This window comes from Rhynchophorus ferrugineus, unplaced genomic scaffold (genome assembly GCF_030347505.1).
Source record: "Rhynchophorus ferrugineus isolate W39M unplaced genomic scaffold, kcgeb_rfMv2 rfM2, whole genome shotgun sequence".
Taxonomy (NCBI): domain Eukaryota; kingdom Metazoa; phylum Arthropoda; class Insecta; order Coleoptera; family Curculionidae; genus Rhynchophorus; species Rhynchophorus ferrugineus.
In genome coordinates this window covers 51,367,615-51,385,552 of record NW_027472581.1, presented here as the reverse complement: position 1 = coordinate 51,385,552, position 17,938 = coordinate 51,367,615, and the positions used below count along the sequence as shown (strand labels likewise).

Below are 17,938 nucleotides of genomic sequence, written 5' to 3'. Positions count from 1 at the left end.
TGCGTGAAATAAACAATGTATTTATTTTATTTTTTATCCTCTGGAAGTAAATTAAATAAAATATTAAAAATCTAAAAATGGCAAACCATAGCGATTCAACCAAATCACCTGCACACTTTGATATAAGATTAGAACAAATAGCAATAACGCAAACTCCACCATCAGAATGGACTACAGTCATTAACAAAAAACGATTGAGAAGTCCAGAAGAAGAAATCGCGAGGAAACAAACAAGAATCAGTGACTATTGGTTACAGAAACCGATAGAGACAAAAAACAGTTTTAGCAACCTGTCGGAAGGTATTGAAGAGAACATACAACCAAGCCCTGAAAAAGTTGTTCCTGAACCACCACCAATAACAGTCTATAAGGTAGGAATAATAAAAATCACCCATGACCTATTGAAAACCATTACTACGAACTACAAAATTAAAACAGTGAGCTATGAAACAATTAAAATCCAATTGTTCGAAGCGGATCACTTTAAAGTTCTTGTAAAATAATTAGATGAAAGAAACACCCAATACCATACATTAAGGCCAAAATCCGAGAGAACATTTAAATTCGTGTTAAAAGGATTACATCACGGGACGGACTTTAACACCATCAAGGTAGCACTAGCTGAAAAAGGTCACGAGGTCGTAAATATTCACAATATACGACATCACTCGACAAAAAAACCTCTGCCTATGTTTTATATAGATATAAAACCTAATAGAAATAATAAGGCGGTGTATGAAATCACCAAATTGGAAAATAATATTATTAAATGCGAACCACCACAAGAATTATACCACACTGCACAAGGTGTCAAGCGCACGGGCACACAAAGACTTACTGTCACAAATCATATAGATGCGTAAAATATGCAGGAGAACATAAAACAGGAGATTGCACTCGTAAAGTTTGCGATGAAAAAGTGAAATGTGTTAACTGTAACGGAAATCATCCAGCGAACTACAAGGGTTGCGCAGTACACAAGCAACTACAACAGAAACTCTATCCTGCCTTAAGGGAAAAAAGGCATCAATAAAAACAATCCACTACTACCAATCTACCACTACCAACCAGAACAAGCCAACCAGACATAACTTATGCCCAAATGGTTGAAAATGGTTCAGCACAAAATCGAGAGACGACATCTCAACCATGAAACTAGCAACATCTCAAGATTAGAAAATATGATGGCCAAACTAATGGATCAAATGAGTACGATGCTTGGTCTACTCACAACCGTCGTCAGCAAACTTGCCTAATGCCTGAAACCAATAGCTAAAAAATCGCCGTCTGGAATGCCAATGGGCTCCAACAACACGCCAGGGAACTAAAAATGTTCGTAATTGAACAAAATATTGACGTTATGATGGTTTCCGAAACACACTTTACGGACAAACATTATTTGAAAATTCCTAAATATAAGCTTTATCATACAAATCACCCTGATGATAAAGCACATGGAGGTACAGCCATAATAATTCGAGATGATATAAAGCATTTCGAAAAAGAAAAATTCCGCAAAGACTACCTGCAAGCCACCAGTATAACCATAGAGGAAGCCCATGGACTATTAACAATTTCTGCGATTTATTGCCCACTCAAACATAACAACAAGGCAGAACAATTTCAAGAATTCTTCAGTACGCTAGGTAATAGATTTATAGTTGGAGGAGATTATAATGCAAAACATTTAATGTGAGGTTCAAGAATAATAACCTCAAAAGGTAGAGAACTACTAAAAGCCATAAGGATAGATAATTTACAACATATCTCTACTGGTGAACCAACATATTGGCCTTCAGACAGAAATAAAAAACCTCATACAATAGATTTCTGTATTACAAAAAATATTGATCCAAAAAAGTGTCAGGCAAAATATGTTTCGACCTGTCTTCTGATCATTCACCAATAATAGTAACAATTTCTTCAAAAATTAGCATCAAAGATAAACCCCCTTCTCTGTGCAATAATAGAACTAACTGGTCCTCATTTAGAGAAAACTTAGACCAAAATATCTCTCTAAACTTACCGTTACAAACTGAAATGGATATAGAAATAGCAGCAATATATCTTACAAAAAATATACAGGAGGCAGCATATTCTGCGACTCCCAACAGTGAAACATTTCCAAGAAAAAATACACATATGTCATGTACAATACAGAAAAAGATAGCAGAAAAAGAAAGTTACGACGAAATTGGCAACAGCAAAGGACTGAAGAGAATAAAAGAAAATTTAATAGGGCAATAAAAGAGCTGAGAGATCTAATCCAAATTGAACAAAACCAAGGCATTCAAGAATACCTAGAAAACTTGACATCAACTGAGGTTACAGACTATTCGTTGTGGAAAGCAATAAAGAAGCTTAGGAGATCCCAGCAGCATAACCCACCTATTAAAACCAGCGAAAATAATTGGGCGAGAAGCAATAAAGAGAAGGCCGACATTTTCTCAAAATACTTAAAAAATGTTTTTAAACGACTAGAACGACTAGACGAAAATAAAATTACTAGCTTTCTAGATTCGCCATTTCAAATGGATTTACCGCACGAGAAATTAACGGTCAAAAAAGTTAAACATACAATAATGAGAGAGATTAATATTAAAAAAGCTCCTGGTTATGACTTAATTACTGGCAAAATTTTAAAAGAACTATCAGAAAAGGCTATAAAACTATTAAGATTTATATTTAATGCTATGCTACGAATTAATTACTTCCCTAGTATCTGGAAATTAGCTAAAATATTAATGATACTTAAACCAGGAAAAATACCAGAAGATGTGACCTCCTACCGACCTATAAGTTTATTACCAATAATCTCGAAAGTTTTTGAGAAATTATACATAACAAAGCTAAACTATATAATAGAAAAAAGAAAAATTATTCCAGAACATCAGTTTGGCTTTCGCAATAAGCATGGGACTATAGAACAAGTGCATAGACTTGTAAACAAAATAAACGCTGACCTAATGCCAAAAGATATTGTTCGGCTGCTTTCCTAGACATATCTCAAGCTTTTGACAAAGTATGGCATACGGGCTTGCAGGTTAAACTAAAGAAACTTCTCCCTCATCCGGACTATCAGCTACTAAAATCGTATCTCACTGACAGACATCTTCTGTATATGGCTGATCTGCCCACCACAAAAATAACTACTGTGGCAACACATGCAGACGATACAGCAATCTTAACATCCCATGAAGATCCAGTCACAGCATCAATAAACCTACAAACCCACCTGGAGCAAATACAATTATGGCTGAAGACATGGCGCATTAAAGCCAATGAATCAAAATCTACGCATATAACGTTTACCCTGCGTAGAAGAACATGTCCACCAGTGAATATCAATCATCGTCAACTCCCCCAAGCAGAGCATATTAAATATCTTGGTATGCATTTAGATCGACGCCTAATCTGGAAGAAGCACATACTCTCTAAACGGAAACAACTGGGACTAAAATTATATCAAATGGATTGGCTCATTGGGCGCAAATCCAAGTTATCATTAGATAACAAGGTATTGCTGTATGAGTCTATACTCAAGCCCATTTGGACATATGGAATTCAACTATGGGGTACCGCTAGCAAATCTAAGATATCCATCATTCAACGGTTCCAAAATAAGGTGTTGCGTGCCATTGTTGATGCTCCGTACTATATTTCAAATAAAGTGATACAACGCGATATTCCTCTAGAACCTATAACGAGTGTAATTCAACGTGTTTGTGTGAAGTACTTCGAAAGAGTGTCAGTGCATCCCACTGTACTCGCTAATCAGCTAAATATGCGACGTGATAGTGAAGTGCGTAGACTAAAACGTTTAACATCACCTGATCTGATTACTAGACATATGTAGACTTTTGAATAAGCATTAGAATAAGACTAATTAATTAAGATAATATTTTATACAGAAGATTGCTTAAAGAAGTGATTTTCTACATGCCATGTATATATAATATAGACAGAAGAAATATTTATTGCCAATAGGGCAGATTGTGGACTCACGAAGGGTAATAATAAAAAAAAAGTTTTCATAAAGCTAATTTGGCCATATTTTCGACGGTGTTAATGATGTATAGTACATACGTCATCTAAATTTGTGAAAACGTCGCAATGTTGCCGCATCAACTCTGGGTTTTAGTTCAGTTTGGCTTTGATATTCAACAAAATTCTAATCTAAATAAAATAATTGAACAAAAATGTAAAATAATACATTTAAAAACTACAGTTAGATATGGAACTACAATAGTTTATTGGTTAGAGTTATAACCTCTTATCACTATTGAATTCAAGAATTTTGCATACGTCTGACAACAGTACGAATTTGACAGGCTCATTACGTGGTCGAATTAATCAAGCAGCATTGTGTCTATTTTAAACCTAGAATAAAGTGAGAAGGAAAATATTGTTTATATGTATTGAAACGAATTTACAAATTGCGACACGCAATACATTAAACATCTTAATGACGTATATTACAAAAAATTTGAATGGAATATATATATATATATATATATATATATAAATTTTTCTGTTTTTACAAAGATTATAGGTTATATATCAGTTTGTTTTGCGTATCCACTGTAACAACAACATACACAAAACATGGTAAAACCAAAAATGTTGTTAGGTTTAAATCTAAAATATTTTTCTCTTGAAATTCTCCCATATTAAATACTAGTTACAATATACAGGAGACCTTGCAGCTTGTAGTGAATTAAAAGAAGACACAAACAATATTTATTAGAGTTGTGGGCAAAATTGTACAGAAGCCTATACATTTTTTAGAACACATGGCTACCAGTTGCAAGAGCTATTCATCTGATTGAATGGTATATCCATTACATTTGTATTGATGTATCTACACACTGAATGGAAAATTGTTACTTTATGTAGGGAAATGTCAAAATCATCGAATTTATTAGGTTAAATTGTTTACATAGACAATTTGCATTTTTGCCAATAAATATCGCTGACCAAAAAGCATAATATATTTTAATGTTTTAAAAGTGGTTGTTACTAGTTCGGTAATAACATTTCATTTATCAAATTGTCAACTAAATTCAATCAACACAATTTTAACATGTTTGTATTTAAATACAGTTGCTCAACATATAAATGTTCTACATTCGATTAGAGTAATCTGGTTTGAATAATATCTGACTCATATACATATAAAAATTGTTTATTCAAAATGTATTCGAGGAAAAATAACTTATGCAGCATATGACAATATTTTTTAATTACTACATATTAAATTATGCTTTTGTGGCACAAAGGAAACACAAAAAATTTTCGTTTTTAATTTTACATTAATTTCAAATAAATTCTTAAAAAATAATACTGTTAAACTAGGGGATATGTCGCTTGGTTGGCGATTCCACAGTGGTTGTTTGCGTCTTTCGCCATTTTGATATAGCCACCTATGCCCCATTGCGATCCGTAAGAATTCTTTACCAGCCAGTATTTCTGTCCATTGGGTTCCTGTCCAAAACCGACAATGAGCACTGCGTGGTTGACGTCGTCTTGTCCATTTCCGCACTCTGGATCGTAGTAGATGCCATCAGAATAAAATTGGAAACCTTCTCTGCTAGCATCGATAGCGGCTGCTACTGGGCCCAAAGTGGATACGGCTATTTCTAATCCTTTCTCGTCGGCTTCAGCGATGTTAACATAACCTAAAACAAAGAAATGTATAAATAAAATAGCAATAGTAAGGTTTTATAACTTATATTATATTTATATATTCTAAGTTATGAAGTTAGTAATTTAAATTATTTTATGTTAAATTTTTATAAGGCTGCTCAAAATTATTTATTAGATCCTAGTAGTATTATTTTTCAGCTTTAACCGACATTTTTTGATAGAAATTTCTGTCGGTTAAAAATCCATCCTTCACACATCTTGCAACATGTTGCTTACCATTATTATGTTATGGGACAAATCTGTGTCTGTTAGTTACTATTGGTCACCCTAGATTATTTGAATAAAGCTAAAACTGTTCAGCAGTCGTAGTTTCGTTCACCTTTAGCAAGACTATAGCAAGAGGTACACTGTTGACGATGATTTCTATTAGTTAACCAAATCCTTGCCTTATATTAAAAGTTGGTCATATATTACCTTATAATTGATCAGTCATATATATGTACTATATCACTACATAGTATAAAACAAAGTCGCCTTTTCTGTCCCTATATCCCTATGTGCGCTTAAATCTTTAAAACTACGCAACGGATTTTGATGCGGTTTTTTAATAGATAGAGTGATTCAAGAGGAAGATTTATATGTATAATACATGCATAATATACTATTTTTACTATTTAATTAACCTATTTTTTTAGGCTTATTTAGCAATTAGCAAAAACGCTGCCTAACTCTACGAGTTAGATCAAATTAATGTACTACAGTATTTTACACCATAAAAAGGTCTACAAAAAAATCCGCGATGGTATATGTTTATCTTTTAGGGATAACCCACATTAACCATTTTTATTGTTTACTTTTTACGTGAGAAAATGGCTTATTTACGAAGCTATTTTAAGCAATACGGCATTAATCCTTATCGAATTAAGTACCTTAAATACAGTGTGCAATTAATATAGATCAATATGGTTCCTTACAGCATGTAAATTAAACAAATATTTTCGGAGATATTACAAATTTAAAATTTGCGTTTAAAAATGTGTAATGTAATAAAAATTGTATGAATTTAGATATTCCAAAGATAGCAGGAAATCTTCATAGTAAGTATAGGGGAAGAGGAATTGTTTTACTCCAAATTTAATGCGTGCAGGCCAAGGGCAGTAATGAATGAACCAAAAATACTGGATCGATTTTAATCATGTTTTCATTGAGTGACATAGGCATATATATTTTATGCCCGTGCAAAGTCGGAGCGGGCCGCTATGTTTTTATATACAACGTTCATATTTTTTCTGTAGTGTATTTAATTTAGTATCAGCATTGCACCCGTGCGAAGCCGGGGCGGGTCGCTAGTAGCGCTATATATTAATATGGCACTGAATATTCTATGAAAACGGTATGGTGACTGGTAATATAATGAGTGCTGCGTATACAATACATATACTTTAATTAGAAATTAAATAGTTTCAAACTTAATAAACATTTTTGCTTTTAAACCCCACACGTTTCATAACTGACCCAATCGGTAGGAATTTTGGGAGATTATAGGGCTGGTCTGTTTTGAATGCATTCAATTAACCGAAATTAATATACTTATCTAGAAAATAATCATTCAGTAAGTATTCCTTGACATAATTAAGTAGAGTTTATGTCAAAGAATCGTAGTTTAAGCTGTAAGGTTGCCAAAACCGGACTGAGCATGCTTAAAGTTCTCTAGTTATAAGCTTTCAAAGTTTCGAAACATTCAGTTTTGAAAAAAAACCTAGTCTGTGGATTTCAGTTCAGAGTATATCATGAAAATTTAGAGAAAATGAGTGTAATTAATAAAAAATCGGCAGACGAATGAATAGGCAATACTAGTTTTTAATGATTTCGTAGGTGCTGTATATAGAGGGGTGCTCAGAATAATGTTTAATGTGTTTAAATTTCAACAGAATCTCATCTGCAATCTTCAAGTCTTGTTTTTCTTCTGTTCTGTGCCTTGTTATTTTCTTATAAATTCAATATTTATCAACATAGTTTATATATTATTCGCTTTTATACTTTTACATAAAATTATTAACATTGAGTATTGTTTTGTACGGCCTTGTTGTATAATAAATCAGACCAAATAATAATGCGATGGAGCAATATTTTATGAATATTGCGAATAGTCAAACAAGAGTTATAGCTCATCTCTTCACCTAATTTGTATTTGATGCTAAATTAATTAGCTTTTTAATATTGACATATTGAATGACATTGAGTGACATATTTGGCAGTTTTTTTATGTAATAATAACTTGTTTTTGTGATGCATAATTAGTATAATTAATAATAGGTCAGTAGGTCAGGACTTTTTAATTCAACATTTATAAATAGGTTTTAATTAATGTTATACCAATTTGTCGTGGGTTTTTTGTTCAACAATTTTTATTTGACGCTATATTAACTTGTTCATTCAAATATTTGGCAGTTTTTTGAGGAATAATAACTTGATTTTGTGATGCATATTTTGGTAAAAAAGATTCAATTGAAATAAAGAATAACCGGAAGATCTGTAATGTTTTCTCTATTTAATTTAAATCTTCTCATATATTTGTAATGATTTTGAAATTACCTTAAGTTGAAACATAATAGCGCTCTATGAAAGCATTGAAGAAGCAGAGGAGTATGTGCGCAGTTGGCTGACAATTCACCCTTAAAGTTTTTATGAAGAAGGAATATTCAAGCTTACAAATCAGGATATTGTTTTCATTGTCTACTATTGATATTATCAAGATCATTATTTACTAGTGCCATTACTGGTCGGTCCTATTATTTATCAGTATTATGATACATCAGCACAATTAATTCTTCGCACTTTTGTTTACTTTAGTACTAATAGCTTTCAGTAATAATTGTCAGTACCATTATACTCGTATTTCATTATTACTCAACATTATAAGTATCTGTCATGATAATTACCTCTCCTTGATATAGCTAATATGTATTTTTAATTTCGCCCGTATTAATAAAAATTGTTTGCTCAGGTTCGTTTTCATATAATTTCCAGAACTATCGCCCAACCACCTAGACATCAAGATGTCGCATGCTTATATTTAAATTTATTTATTCATTATGTTACTTATTGTGCAAGTATTCCCTTTTTTTATATGTTTAAAATTTTAAATTGTTGTACTTAATTATAACTTTTATTTTATGTCCGGGTAACAAAATTCGCCACAATTATTTTTTGGCTGGCACAATGCAACCTTTATTATTATATATTATTAAAAAATATTTACACTTCAAAGAACTGAAGTTCATTCAGAGAATTGAATTGATTAACATTCAAACACTGAATGTTAATCTTGTAATTTTATATGTAACACTTCATGGTGAACTATACATATGAACTGCTGGTAATGTTATGTTTTTGAAAACAGCGAGAAACTATTCAAGGTTCCTAGAAGAAAATTAGTGCTTTATTTATATTAGCATGTTATTATTAATATAATCACTAATATATTTATACCACATGTATTGTTATGTCACCAACATGGGTAATTAAAAGCAATAAATATATTATTAGTTGTCAATATATCATAAATATTTAAACACATCGTAGAATTGCATCATAACAGAGCAGAAAAAAACAAAGTGAAATATTTTTGAATACCACTTTCGATTGATCCAATATTGATAAATGGTTGTTGACAACCTACACATTCGCATTAGCAATTCTAAATTAATACAAACCATACATATTAAATGAAACCAAATTCTAATTAATACAAGAATATGCAATTCGCACTTTTTACTACTTATCGATTTTACTATTATCGAGTACTGTTATTCGATATCGATAAGCATATAATTTTACAACTATAATTGTAGCAAAATTGGTGCTTTAAGTAGATACATATACTTTTAACTAGAAATATATTTTATTTTAAATGTATCCTTTGTTTATATTTAGAGTATTGCAATATTCTAAAAACAGATAAATCTTTAATTATCAAATTGCTAATTAAATGTAAATACACTTAATTAATATTAAATATTAGGTGTTTGAATATATTTGATATTTGTTGGTAACAATGCGAAGTATCAATATAAAGAATTGATAAACAATCTAATCTAGCCGTTAAACTCGGTGCTTTTGACATTTCCTCTTAAAAAATTTTCTATTTAGTATTATTGAGTTATTCAGTGTATATAGACGTTATGGAAAGCTCAAAATTATATTTTTGGAATTCATTACATTTATTGTTTAATTTGAAGAAATCTGTCGAAGCCCATTAAACATTTTTAGAAACTTATGATGATGCTGTTCGACCATATTCTAGAAAGTGGCAATTTTGATGTCATTGCCAAAGAAGAGCTTAGAGGACGACAACAAATTTGAGACTTATTGAAAAAAGACATTGAGTTGTAAGACTTATTGTAGGGGAAGTTCGACCTCTCAAACAACTTTCAGACAGCTTAGTATAACTTATAATATAAAATATATATTGATTAATATATATTGCACCTATTTTCCTTCCTTTAAAACCTTTTGAAGAGAATAGCTGACTAAAATACACGCAAACACTTATTAACTTGAAACCTGATTATTAGTAGTACATGTTTTGGTGTAATTTCGTTTACGATACCTGTAAGATATTTGTGAAATTAATACGGCACTGGCACTGTATGTGTTTGGTTTGTGAGGGTTTCGTTATAGGTTAGAATTGAACCGACACACTTCGTTTCTGTAGCCACTTTTATAAATCGCCACAGTTCTCAAAGGAAATAAAAATCTTAATATAGAGATATTAAGATAGTTTTGAAGTAAAATCAAAGATTCTATTTTAAATCTTACATGTTTTATGATTTCTGTAACTTTTATTAAGAAATTTTCCAATTTTCCGTCAGTCGAAACTATATTCAATTGAAATATATTAACAGAATTTGTTATTGGTTGGGTCTATTTAATTACAATTAGAAACGATTATAAATTAAATTTGGCTTGTTTTTAAAAATGAAAAAATCTGTAAAAGACAAACAAATGGGTAAATATTTATCTAATAAATATTTCGAGGGCCTACTAAATATGCTATTAAGGAGACCTCAATTATTAATATCATTAGAAAATATTTAACAAGTAAATAAATAGTATAATAATAGCTACAATATCAGGGGCAATAACATAGATTTAATTCGGTTGCGTCTACCAATAATTGAAAAATATAATACGTCAAAAAATAATCTGGATTAAGACTTTTGAGATAACCTCTACGTTGGAGAATTCAAATCAATGACTTAATCGATATATGCCGACAACTGTAATTTAAAGTCCACGTTAAGCAGCAGGCCCAACTTCTAATAATTACAAAGTTGAGGATACTACATATCCAAAAAAATCCAAAGAAGCAAGCTAGAGACCTTTTTATAGATCTAATTCATAGCACACAGTTAGTTATTAGAAATCACTTTCAGCTAACATTTACAAGGGAAAGGTTTTAATTTCAGAGACAGCAAGTCAAATAACAAGAAAATAACGATACGATATATCGAAGTTAAGTGACAGGCAGTTCTATTGACCTCAGGACCAATACGTTTAGAGCAATGACTACATTTCATAGATCATCTCTTAAACCGTTTGTTTAATTATCGATTTTTATATAGTATCAAAGAGTGATTTCGGAATTAGAATCTCTTAAAATGTTCACGTCAAATAGGATATTTTTAAAAATAAATTATAAAATAATAAAGTAATCCAATATTTAGATGGGGTATGTAATACTTTCGTGATATTTCGGCGACACTCATTCGGCGACTTCATTAAGTTATTGTTGATGTTAAGTTAAAAAAGAGGTAAAATATTACATGTGTTGACTAAAACTAATATGATAAAGATTATTATGACACTGCATCAATCAATCATTATTAACTGGTATTATGTTGTTGCCAGTCAGTTGAAACCTTTGTCCTGGAAAATATGATGTATGATAAACTAAGCATATTACAGGAATTGGTATTCTATATTTAGGAACAGAATTAACGTGTTTATGAGTATGAGTATGATTAAGGTGTTGGGTATAGTAAGTAGTAGTTGTAGCATTATTAGATATAAATAAAATATGAAAAAAACACAAAATAACGGTCAAATACAGTGGGCGATAATAAAACTGCTGTGGCAGTGGCTTCAATGATTTAAGTTTGAGTTATTTGGCCATCTTCTGTAATTACAGAGATTTAGCCTCAATGGTTTATAATTCATTCACAGAACTCAAAAAATTAAACATATAAAATGAAAAAGTGTTTTCAATTAAATCACGATGGTGAGAGATATTAGACTATTTGTAACTCTATTGAAATTGTTTCATAAATTCATCAATTCAAAAAAATGTTTGCTGATTAGTTAGACTGAGAACCTTCATTTGATATATTGTGTTGCTTAATGTGTTTTAATATGTATGTATAATAATTTTTTAGTTGAAAACACTACGTCATTGTAAATCAGTTTAAAATTGGCTCTAAATTAAATACACTCATTTCAACGACCTTCCAATTTTGTGGATTTCTCTATTGATACTAAATATACTTTTACAACCGCTAAACGAAGTGTGAGAGTAGCGAGAAGGGAGAGAGATACATCTAGTGATTAAGAAATACTACAGTTGTAAAAACAATTTATTTTTAATTTTTTCCTCTAATGTATTAAACAACCTTTATTTATATAATTACAACCTTAATAATTGTAAATAATTTTTAATTAATTAACAGAAACATTCATTATTATATAAAAATATTTTTAAAAAAATTTAATGCATTACTGTATTTGTTATTTCCAAAACACTAACGAAAAAAATCGGTTGTTTTATTCATAAGCGACTTGTAAGGACATAGGAAAATGTCAATTAATCAGATCACGAAAGATAGAGAAGAAGCCGAAAGAAAAAAACTGCGATTCGCGTTGGTTAACAATACGTATATTGTTAAAAGGTCATCATATCTTTTTTCGTTTTCGTATTGTTCCTAATCATCCGTCTCTTTTACAAATATCCGCCGATTTACAAAAATGGAACATTCGCCAAGGGCGTTGCTATTATAGCGATTCGTTTTGTACTTGAAGGATTCGGAATTTCCAAAGTTATTTGACCGTATCGATATATGTATGTATATGTATGTACTCGTTTTAAGTTAATAATATATTTCGAAAGATTATTCAACTTTGTTAATTTCTGTCAGAAATCGTATTTTTATTAGACACCATATTGATCATTTGCTTATAGAAATTGTTTTTGAAGGTTAAAATGAACATTGTGTCTACTTTTTACTAACTAAGATTTATCTGGGGTAGACTGAAGGCGGGATTCTAGTCTAGAAATTTAAAAAATTTTGAAAATATCAAAGTTTAATTGTTTAAGAATATTCCCTCCTCGAAATTACTTTTGCTACTAATAATCAAATAATTTTTTTTGCCAAACTTTCGCTGTTTGAAAAATGAGAAATATTTTACTTTTTCTACAATTTTAGAAAATTTATAGACTACTAATACTAGATTACAAATTTAGAGACTAGTATATCCTCTTTATATTCTTGATTGCTGAGTAGTAAAAAGAAAGTTATCCTAGAAGACATATCTTACCCAGTCTGTTTTCTGGCCGTATTGAGGTGGTTATAACTCATCTGATTTTACAGTACTATTACTTTTACACGACACTCTTACTTGATAATTACAAACAATGGCAAAAATACTAAAACTAAAACTATCCATGCCTGGGTGGCATTCGAATCTGCGATTGTCATATCAAAAATAGTAAAAATGATATGGTTGGTTGATCATATTTATTTATTTATTTATTTATTATCATAGAAAGAGAAGTCGACTAGAATTGTGTGTCAGCTGATTCGGAAGTTGCAGTATCGAAACGTAGGAGTGGAACTTGTACCAAACACTTAGGAGATTTCGGTAGGACATTTTGGTATGAGTGGTAGGACAAATAAATCTATCAACGACAACGTTCGTAGATGTCGCACGTCCTAGGGTTAGCTAGCTCCACCATTAGTTGACATTCTTTAAACTTGAACGAATTACGAAAGTTATTAAAATCATTAAAGGCTGGTAAGACCGCTGGAGTCGACCAAGTGACGACATAAATCGTGAACGCCAGTGAGGAAACATTGTTTGAAATACTTCAAGTTCTGTTTACGAATATTTGGCGATCGGGGAGAGAAACGTCAGTATTAAGCGGCCCATATAAGCTCAATATTATTGGGTTTCAATATATTGAAAGGTTGTGTGATTTTCAAAATATTGAAAATATATTGCACAAACGGGAAAATATTGTGCAGCACCTTCAACATCACAAACCTTCAATATCGCCTCCATACAGTACACATTTTTGCACAAACCAAAATATAGTACAATAATATTGATAATATAGGGGCCGTCGTTAAAATATTGTGCCACCCACATTGCACAATAATATTGGGCGTCTATGGGCCGCTTTAAAGAAATACATTATTGTTTCTCTATTGATAAAAGAATATTATATACAAACATTATATAACCAGGAATAAGTCTATCAATTGTAGATAAAGCATTTACGAAAATACAAATGAGACTTTAAAAGGTTCACGAAGACAAGGTTTTCACACTCCGCTAGTTTATAGAGGATAGGAATATATTAGATGTGAAAATTTTTCCCTTTGTTTCGATTATATCCACTAGCCATCACTTTGGGCAGTATTGTGAGGTAACTAACCTAAAAATGAAGTTATGTAAATTAAGCTATGTTAATTAGCTGCGTACCAATACGAAATCATTTGTCAAATTTATGATCATTCGTTTCATTTATTTATGACGTTCAACATGATTCTTCTTATTAGCCGATCTGATATTCGCTGATGATAGCACTAAACTTGTACTCGCTGACACAGATGTTGAGATTCATATTATACATATAGCTTGAGAGTGAATGAAGAAAAGATCAAAGAAATGACTGACGGTTCACCTGCTATTTTAGATCACAACGGGATCTAGTTAAAGCAAGTTCAAGAGTTTAACTACTTGGTATCAGTAAGAAAGCGGCACCTGCTGGAGTAATAAGCTAAATTGGTTAAGCTGCAGGAGATTTTGCTTCTTTAAGATGATGCTTATAGTTATAATAAAGATTACATACGTCTCTTTAGAACACTTACACTTTTTGAACATCTTGACAATCCTTCTGTATGACTCTGAGACATTGTTACAGTCTGACATCTGTAATCTTGAGGCCTCTCAAAGTCTACATGTTTCTCTCCGAGCCATTCGTTTAAGATGTGACAATTAGTGCACATTTGAGAAACAAGTCCACAGACATCGGTTACAAATGTTTGGAAATATATGTTGGATGGTGAGTTAATCACAGACTTGTGCACCAACAGCAGCATATCAACCAGATAAGTTCTCAGTATTCTTCCCGAGCACCAGCTTTAATTTGATGATGATAATGAATAACACATATTGTGAGATCGACATATGCTTACACTATGTCACGTATTAGAGAGTTAAATTTAGATACTTAGTTACAGATATAAGATAGTGATTTATACATTTTATGTTTGCAATATACAAAGTGCGGAGAAAGTTGGTCGAGTTTTTAAAAATTGAAGAAAATTTAGAAAACGTAAATGCATTTATGGCAATTGACAATATACTGAAATATAAATAAGTTACCTAAGATTGAGCCAACCTCAAAGATTTTTTTTTTGGAAAAACAATTCGAAAGTGCCAGAAAACTAGGAAAAAATACTGGCTAGTAAACAATAATAACCTAAACAAAATTCACTTTAAATCGTTTACACAATTTAGCATTTTACATTCACACTTTTCTCTTAATGCTTTTAAAAGCCCGCATAACAAAATATATTAAATATTGTATTTAGGCTTTCAAGCTTGTTTATCTTTAAGCCTTCAAACTTAAAGAGTGGACCAGGATTATCGTTCAAATTATTAACATGCGCTATGTATCTTTATATAGCGCTCTAAACATGAGGAAGGACTTGAGACTTCTGTAGTTGAACTTTGTAGTATATTCTTCTTATGGGTTGTGATGGTTGGATCTTTATAAAATTGGAATTCTTTAACTCTTTAAAAAATATTGGAATTAACAAGTTTCAATGTTAATTAAAATTCGAACATTTTCATCATCTGGATCTTCAATTTGTGGTCAATATAAGAAACGAAAAGGGATGTCACTTTGGAAGGGAAGCTTTTCTGAATTATTTCTTATTCATATTTCCTTTTTTATAAGGTCTAATTTTATATTATTGAAACTAAAGTAAATGCTTCAGTTGATTATCATCCTGACTCATACAATTTTAATAGACTAGAAAGTTCACTAATATCGATCATATATTAAGAGAACACTCCTAAGATTCATTCAATAATTTATTTCAACAGTCGCCTAATATATTTCTGGAAACCGGTTCTTTTTTCACAAATTCTTGCATCTAATTTAATAGATCCACAATGTTATAATTACAAATGTTTTGAGCATTAAAGCATTCTTGGTCGATTTCTGAACACGAGCTCTAGAGTTGAAGCTGAAAGATTATGGAGGTAAATTCAAATCTCACACTTACTGTATGTATCTCAAGCTTAATGTAATGTAAGATTTTCGAATTAAATTTAATGTGTGTTAATGTAGGGAACTCTTAAACAATCTAATTTAGCTATTGAATTCATTGGTTTTGACATTTTTCTCCATCAATTCGATATTTCGAAAATATAGACATGTAATTTAAAATATATTTCTTGGAACCAAATTATTTTTTTATTATGAAATAATATCTCAGTGATATTACAAGTAAGTAACTCCTAAATTACGATGATACAAATTAAAAGATTTCCCGTTATAATCTTTTAGCTTCCATCAACTTATTTACGCGAGTATTAACATTTATCAAAAAGCTTAGTGCTCTTAATCGTCTTAATTGATCCGCGTCATCGAGAAATCTGACTGATTCAAAGTTGACATGATGTAGGGGCTTTTGTTGACGACTGTATCATACTTTGATCTGAAACCGCAGAATTATGTCCAGATCTATTTTCTTGGTACAACCCCATCTTTAGATGTCATATGCCCATATGGGCTTAAGGATTTGTTTTTACAACGTACTTATTGTATGCTTCTTCTAAGTAGCCAATAGATTTTTCTAAATTGAATATCCAGTCCTTTTTTTTCCTTACATAAAAATTTCCAACCTAGCTTCGCGTCTAGTGTCATTAAATATTCGGCTGTGTTGTATATGATACTTGCATATTATTTATTCTGATAGGAACGAGCTGATTTCTCTTATATATGAAATTGACATGAACAAATTTAGTCTCATTCAAAATGATTGTCTATTTCTTGGTCCGATTGTTAATTGTCTTCACTGACGTTTTCATTGCTGTTTTATCGTGGTCTATATCTACAGGCATTTTGGCTGTATTGTTGACAACATTTGTTATCGTACTATGTAGCAACTTAAGAGCACTTCCGGTGAATATCAGGTAAAGAACCAGTCCCAACACACGGCCCTGTGGCAGTCCCTTTATTTTCAAGCCTAAATAGGTATCCTCATGTTTAACCCTGAAGGCTCTATCCAAAATATAAGATTTTAACAATTCTTCAAATTCTCTGAATAACATCTTGTATAGTTTGAAATTAAGTCCCGCTTGGTACACCTTATATATAAAAAGTCTACGTTATATCTAAAAAAGGGCACTTTTCATTCTTCATATGTTATTTCAGTTATATCCTTATCAATATTATGAATCTTGTAGCTTTATTCTACTTTTGTAATTTTTACATAACTCATCAAGTGACAAATGAAACACTAATGCTGCAGCGACAATAACAGATCAATTGAAAAGTCCCCGTTCTATCATAGTAAAACACATTTTTTGGCAAAATTAGTTTTTTTATTCAACGTATTTCTCTTCAAGGGTGATACACTGATTATAGCGACCTTGCAACTTTTCGATACCATTTTTGTAATACGATTTGTAATACGCTTCAAAATAAGCCTCAGTTTCGGCGATCACTTCTTTATTCGACGAACATTTCTTCCCAGCGAGGATTCTATTGAGATCTGAGAACAGGAAATAGTCGCTCGTGGCCAGACCTGGAGAATACGGTGGATGAGGAAGCAATTCCAAGAGCAATTTATGGATTTTGCCATCGTTTTCACTGACTTCTGACACGGTGCATTGTTTTGGTGAATCAGCACTTTCTTTTTCTTCAAATACGGCAGTTTTTCGGTGATTTCGTCCTTCAAAAGGTCCAATAACGCTATGCAACAGTCGCTGTTGATGG

At 31.3% G+C, this 17,938-nt stretch overlaps 1 protein-coding gene across 1 annotated transcript in view; it reads right to left on the bottom strand.

The window, feature by feature from the left end:
• Positions 1-5,169: 5,169 nt before the first annotated feature.
• LOC143191165 (procathepsin L) overlaps positions 5,170-17,938 on the bottom strand; it is a 50,170-nt gene continuing 37,401 nt past the window's right edge. The window contains exon 5 of the mRNA XM_076395973.1: positions 5,170-5,678. Within this exon, the coding sequence (XP_076252088.1) occupies positions 5,347-5,678 (332 nt within the window). The 3' untranslated portion in view covers positions 5,170-5,346. The remainder of the gene's footprint in view (positions 5,679-17,938) is intronic.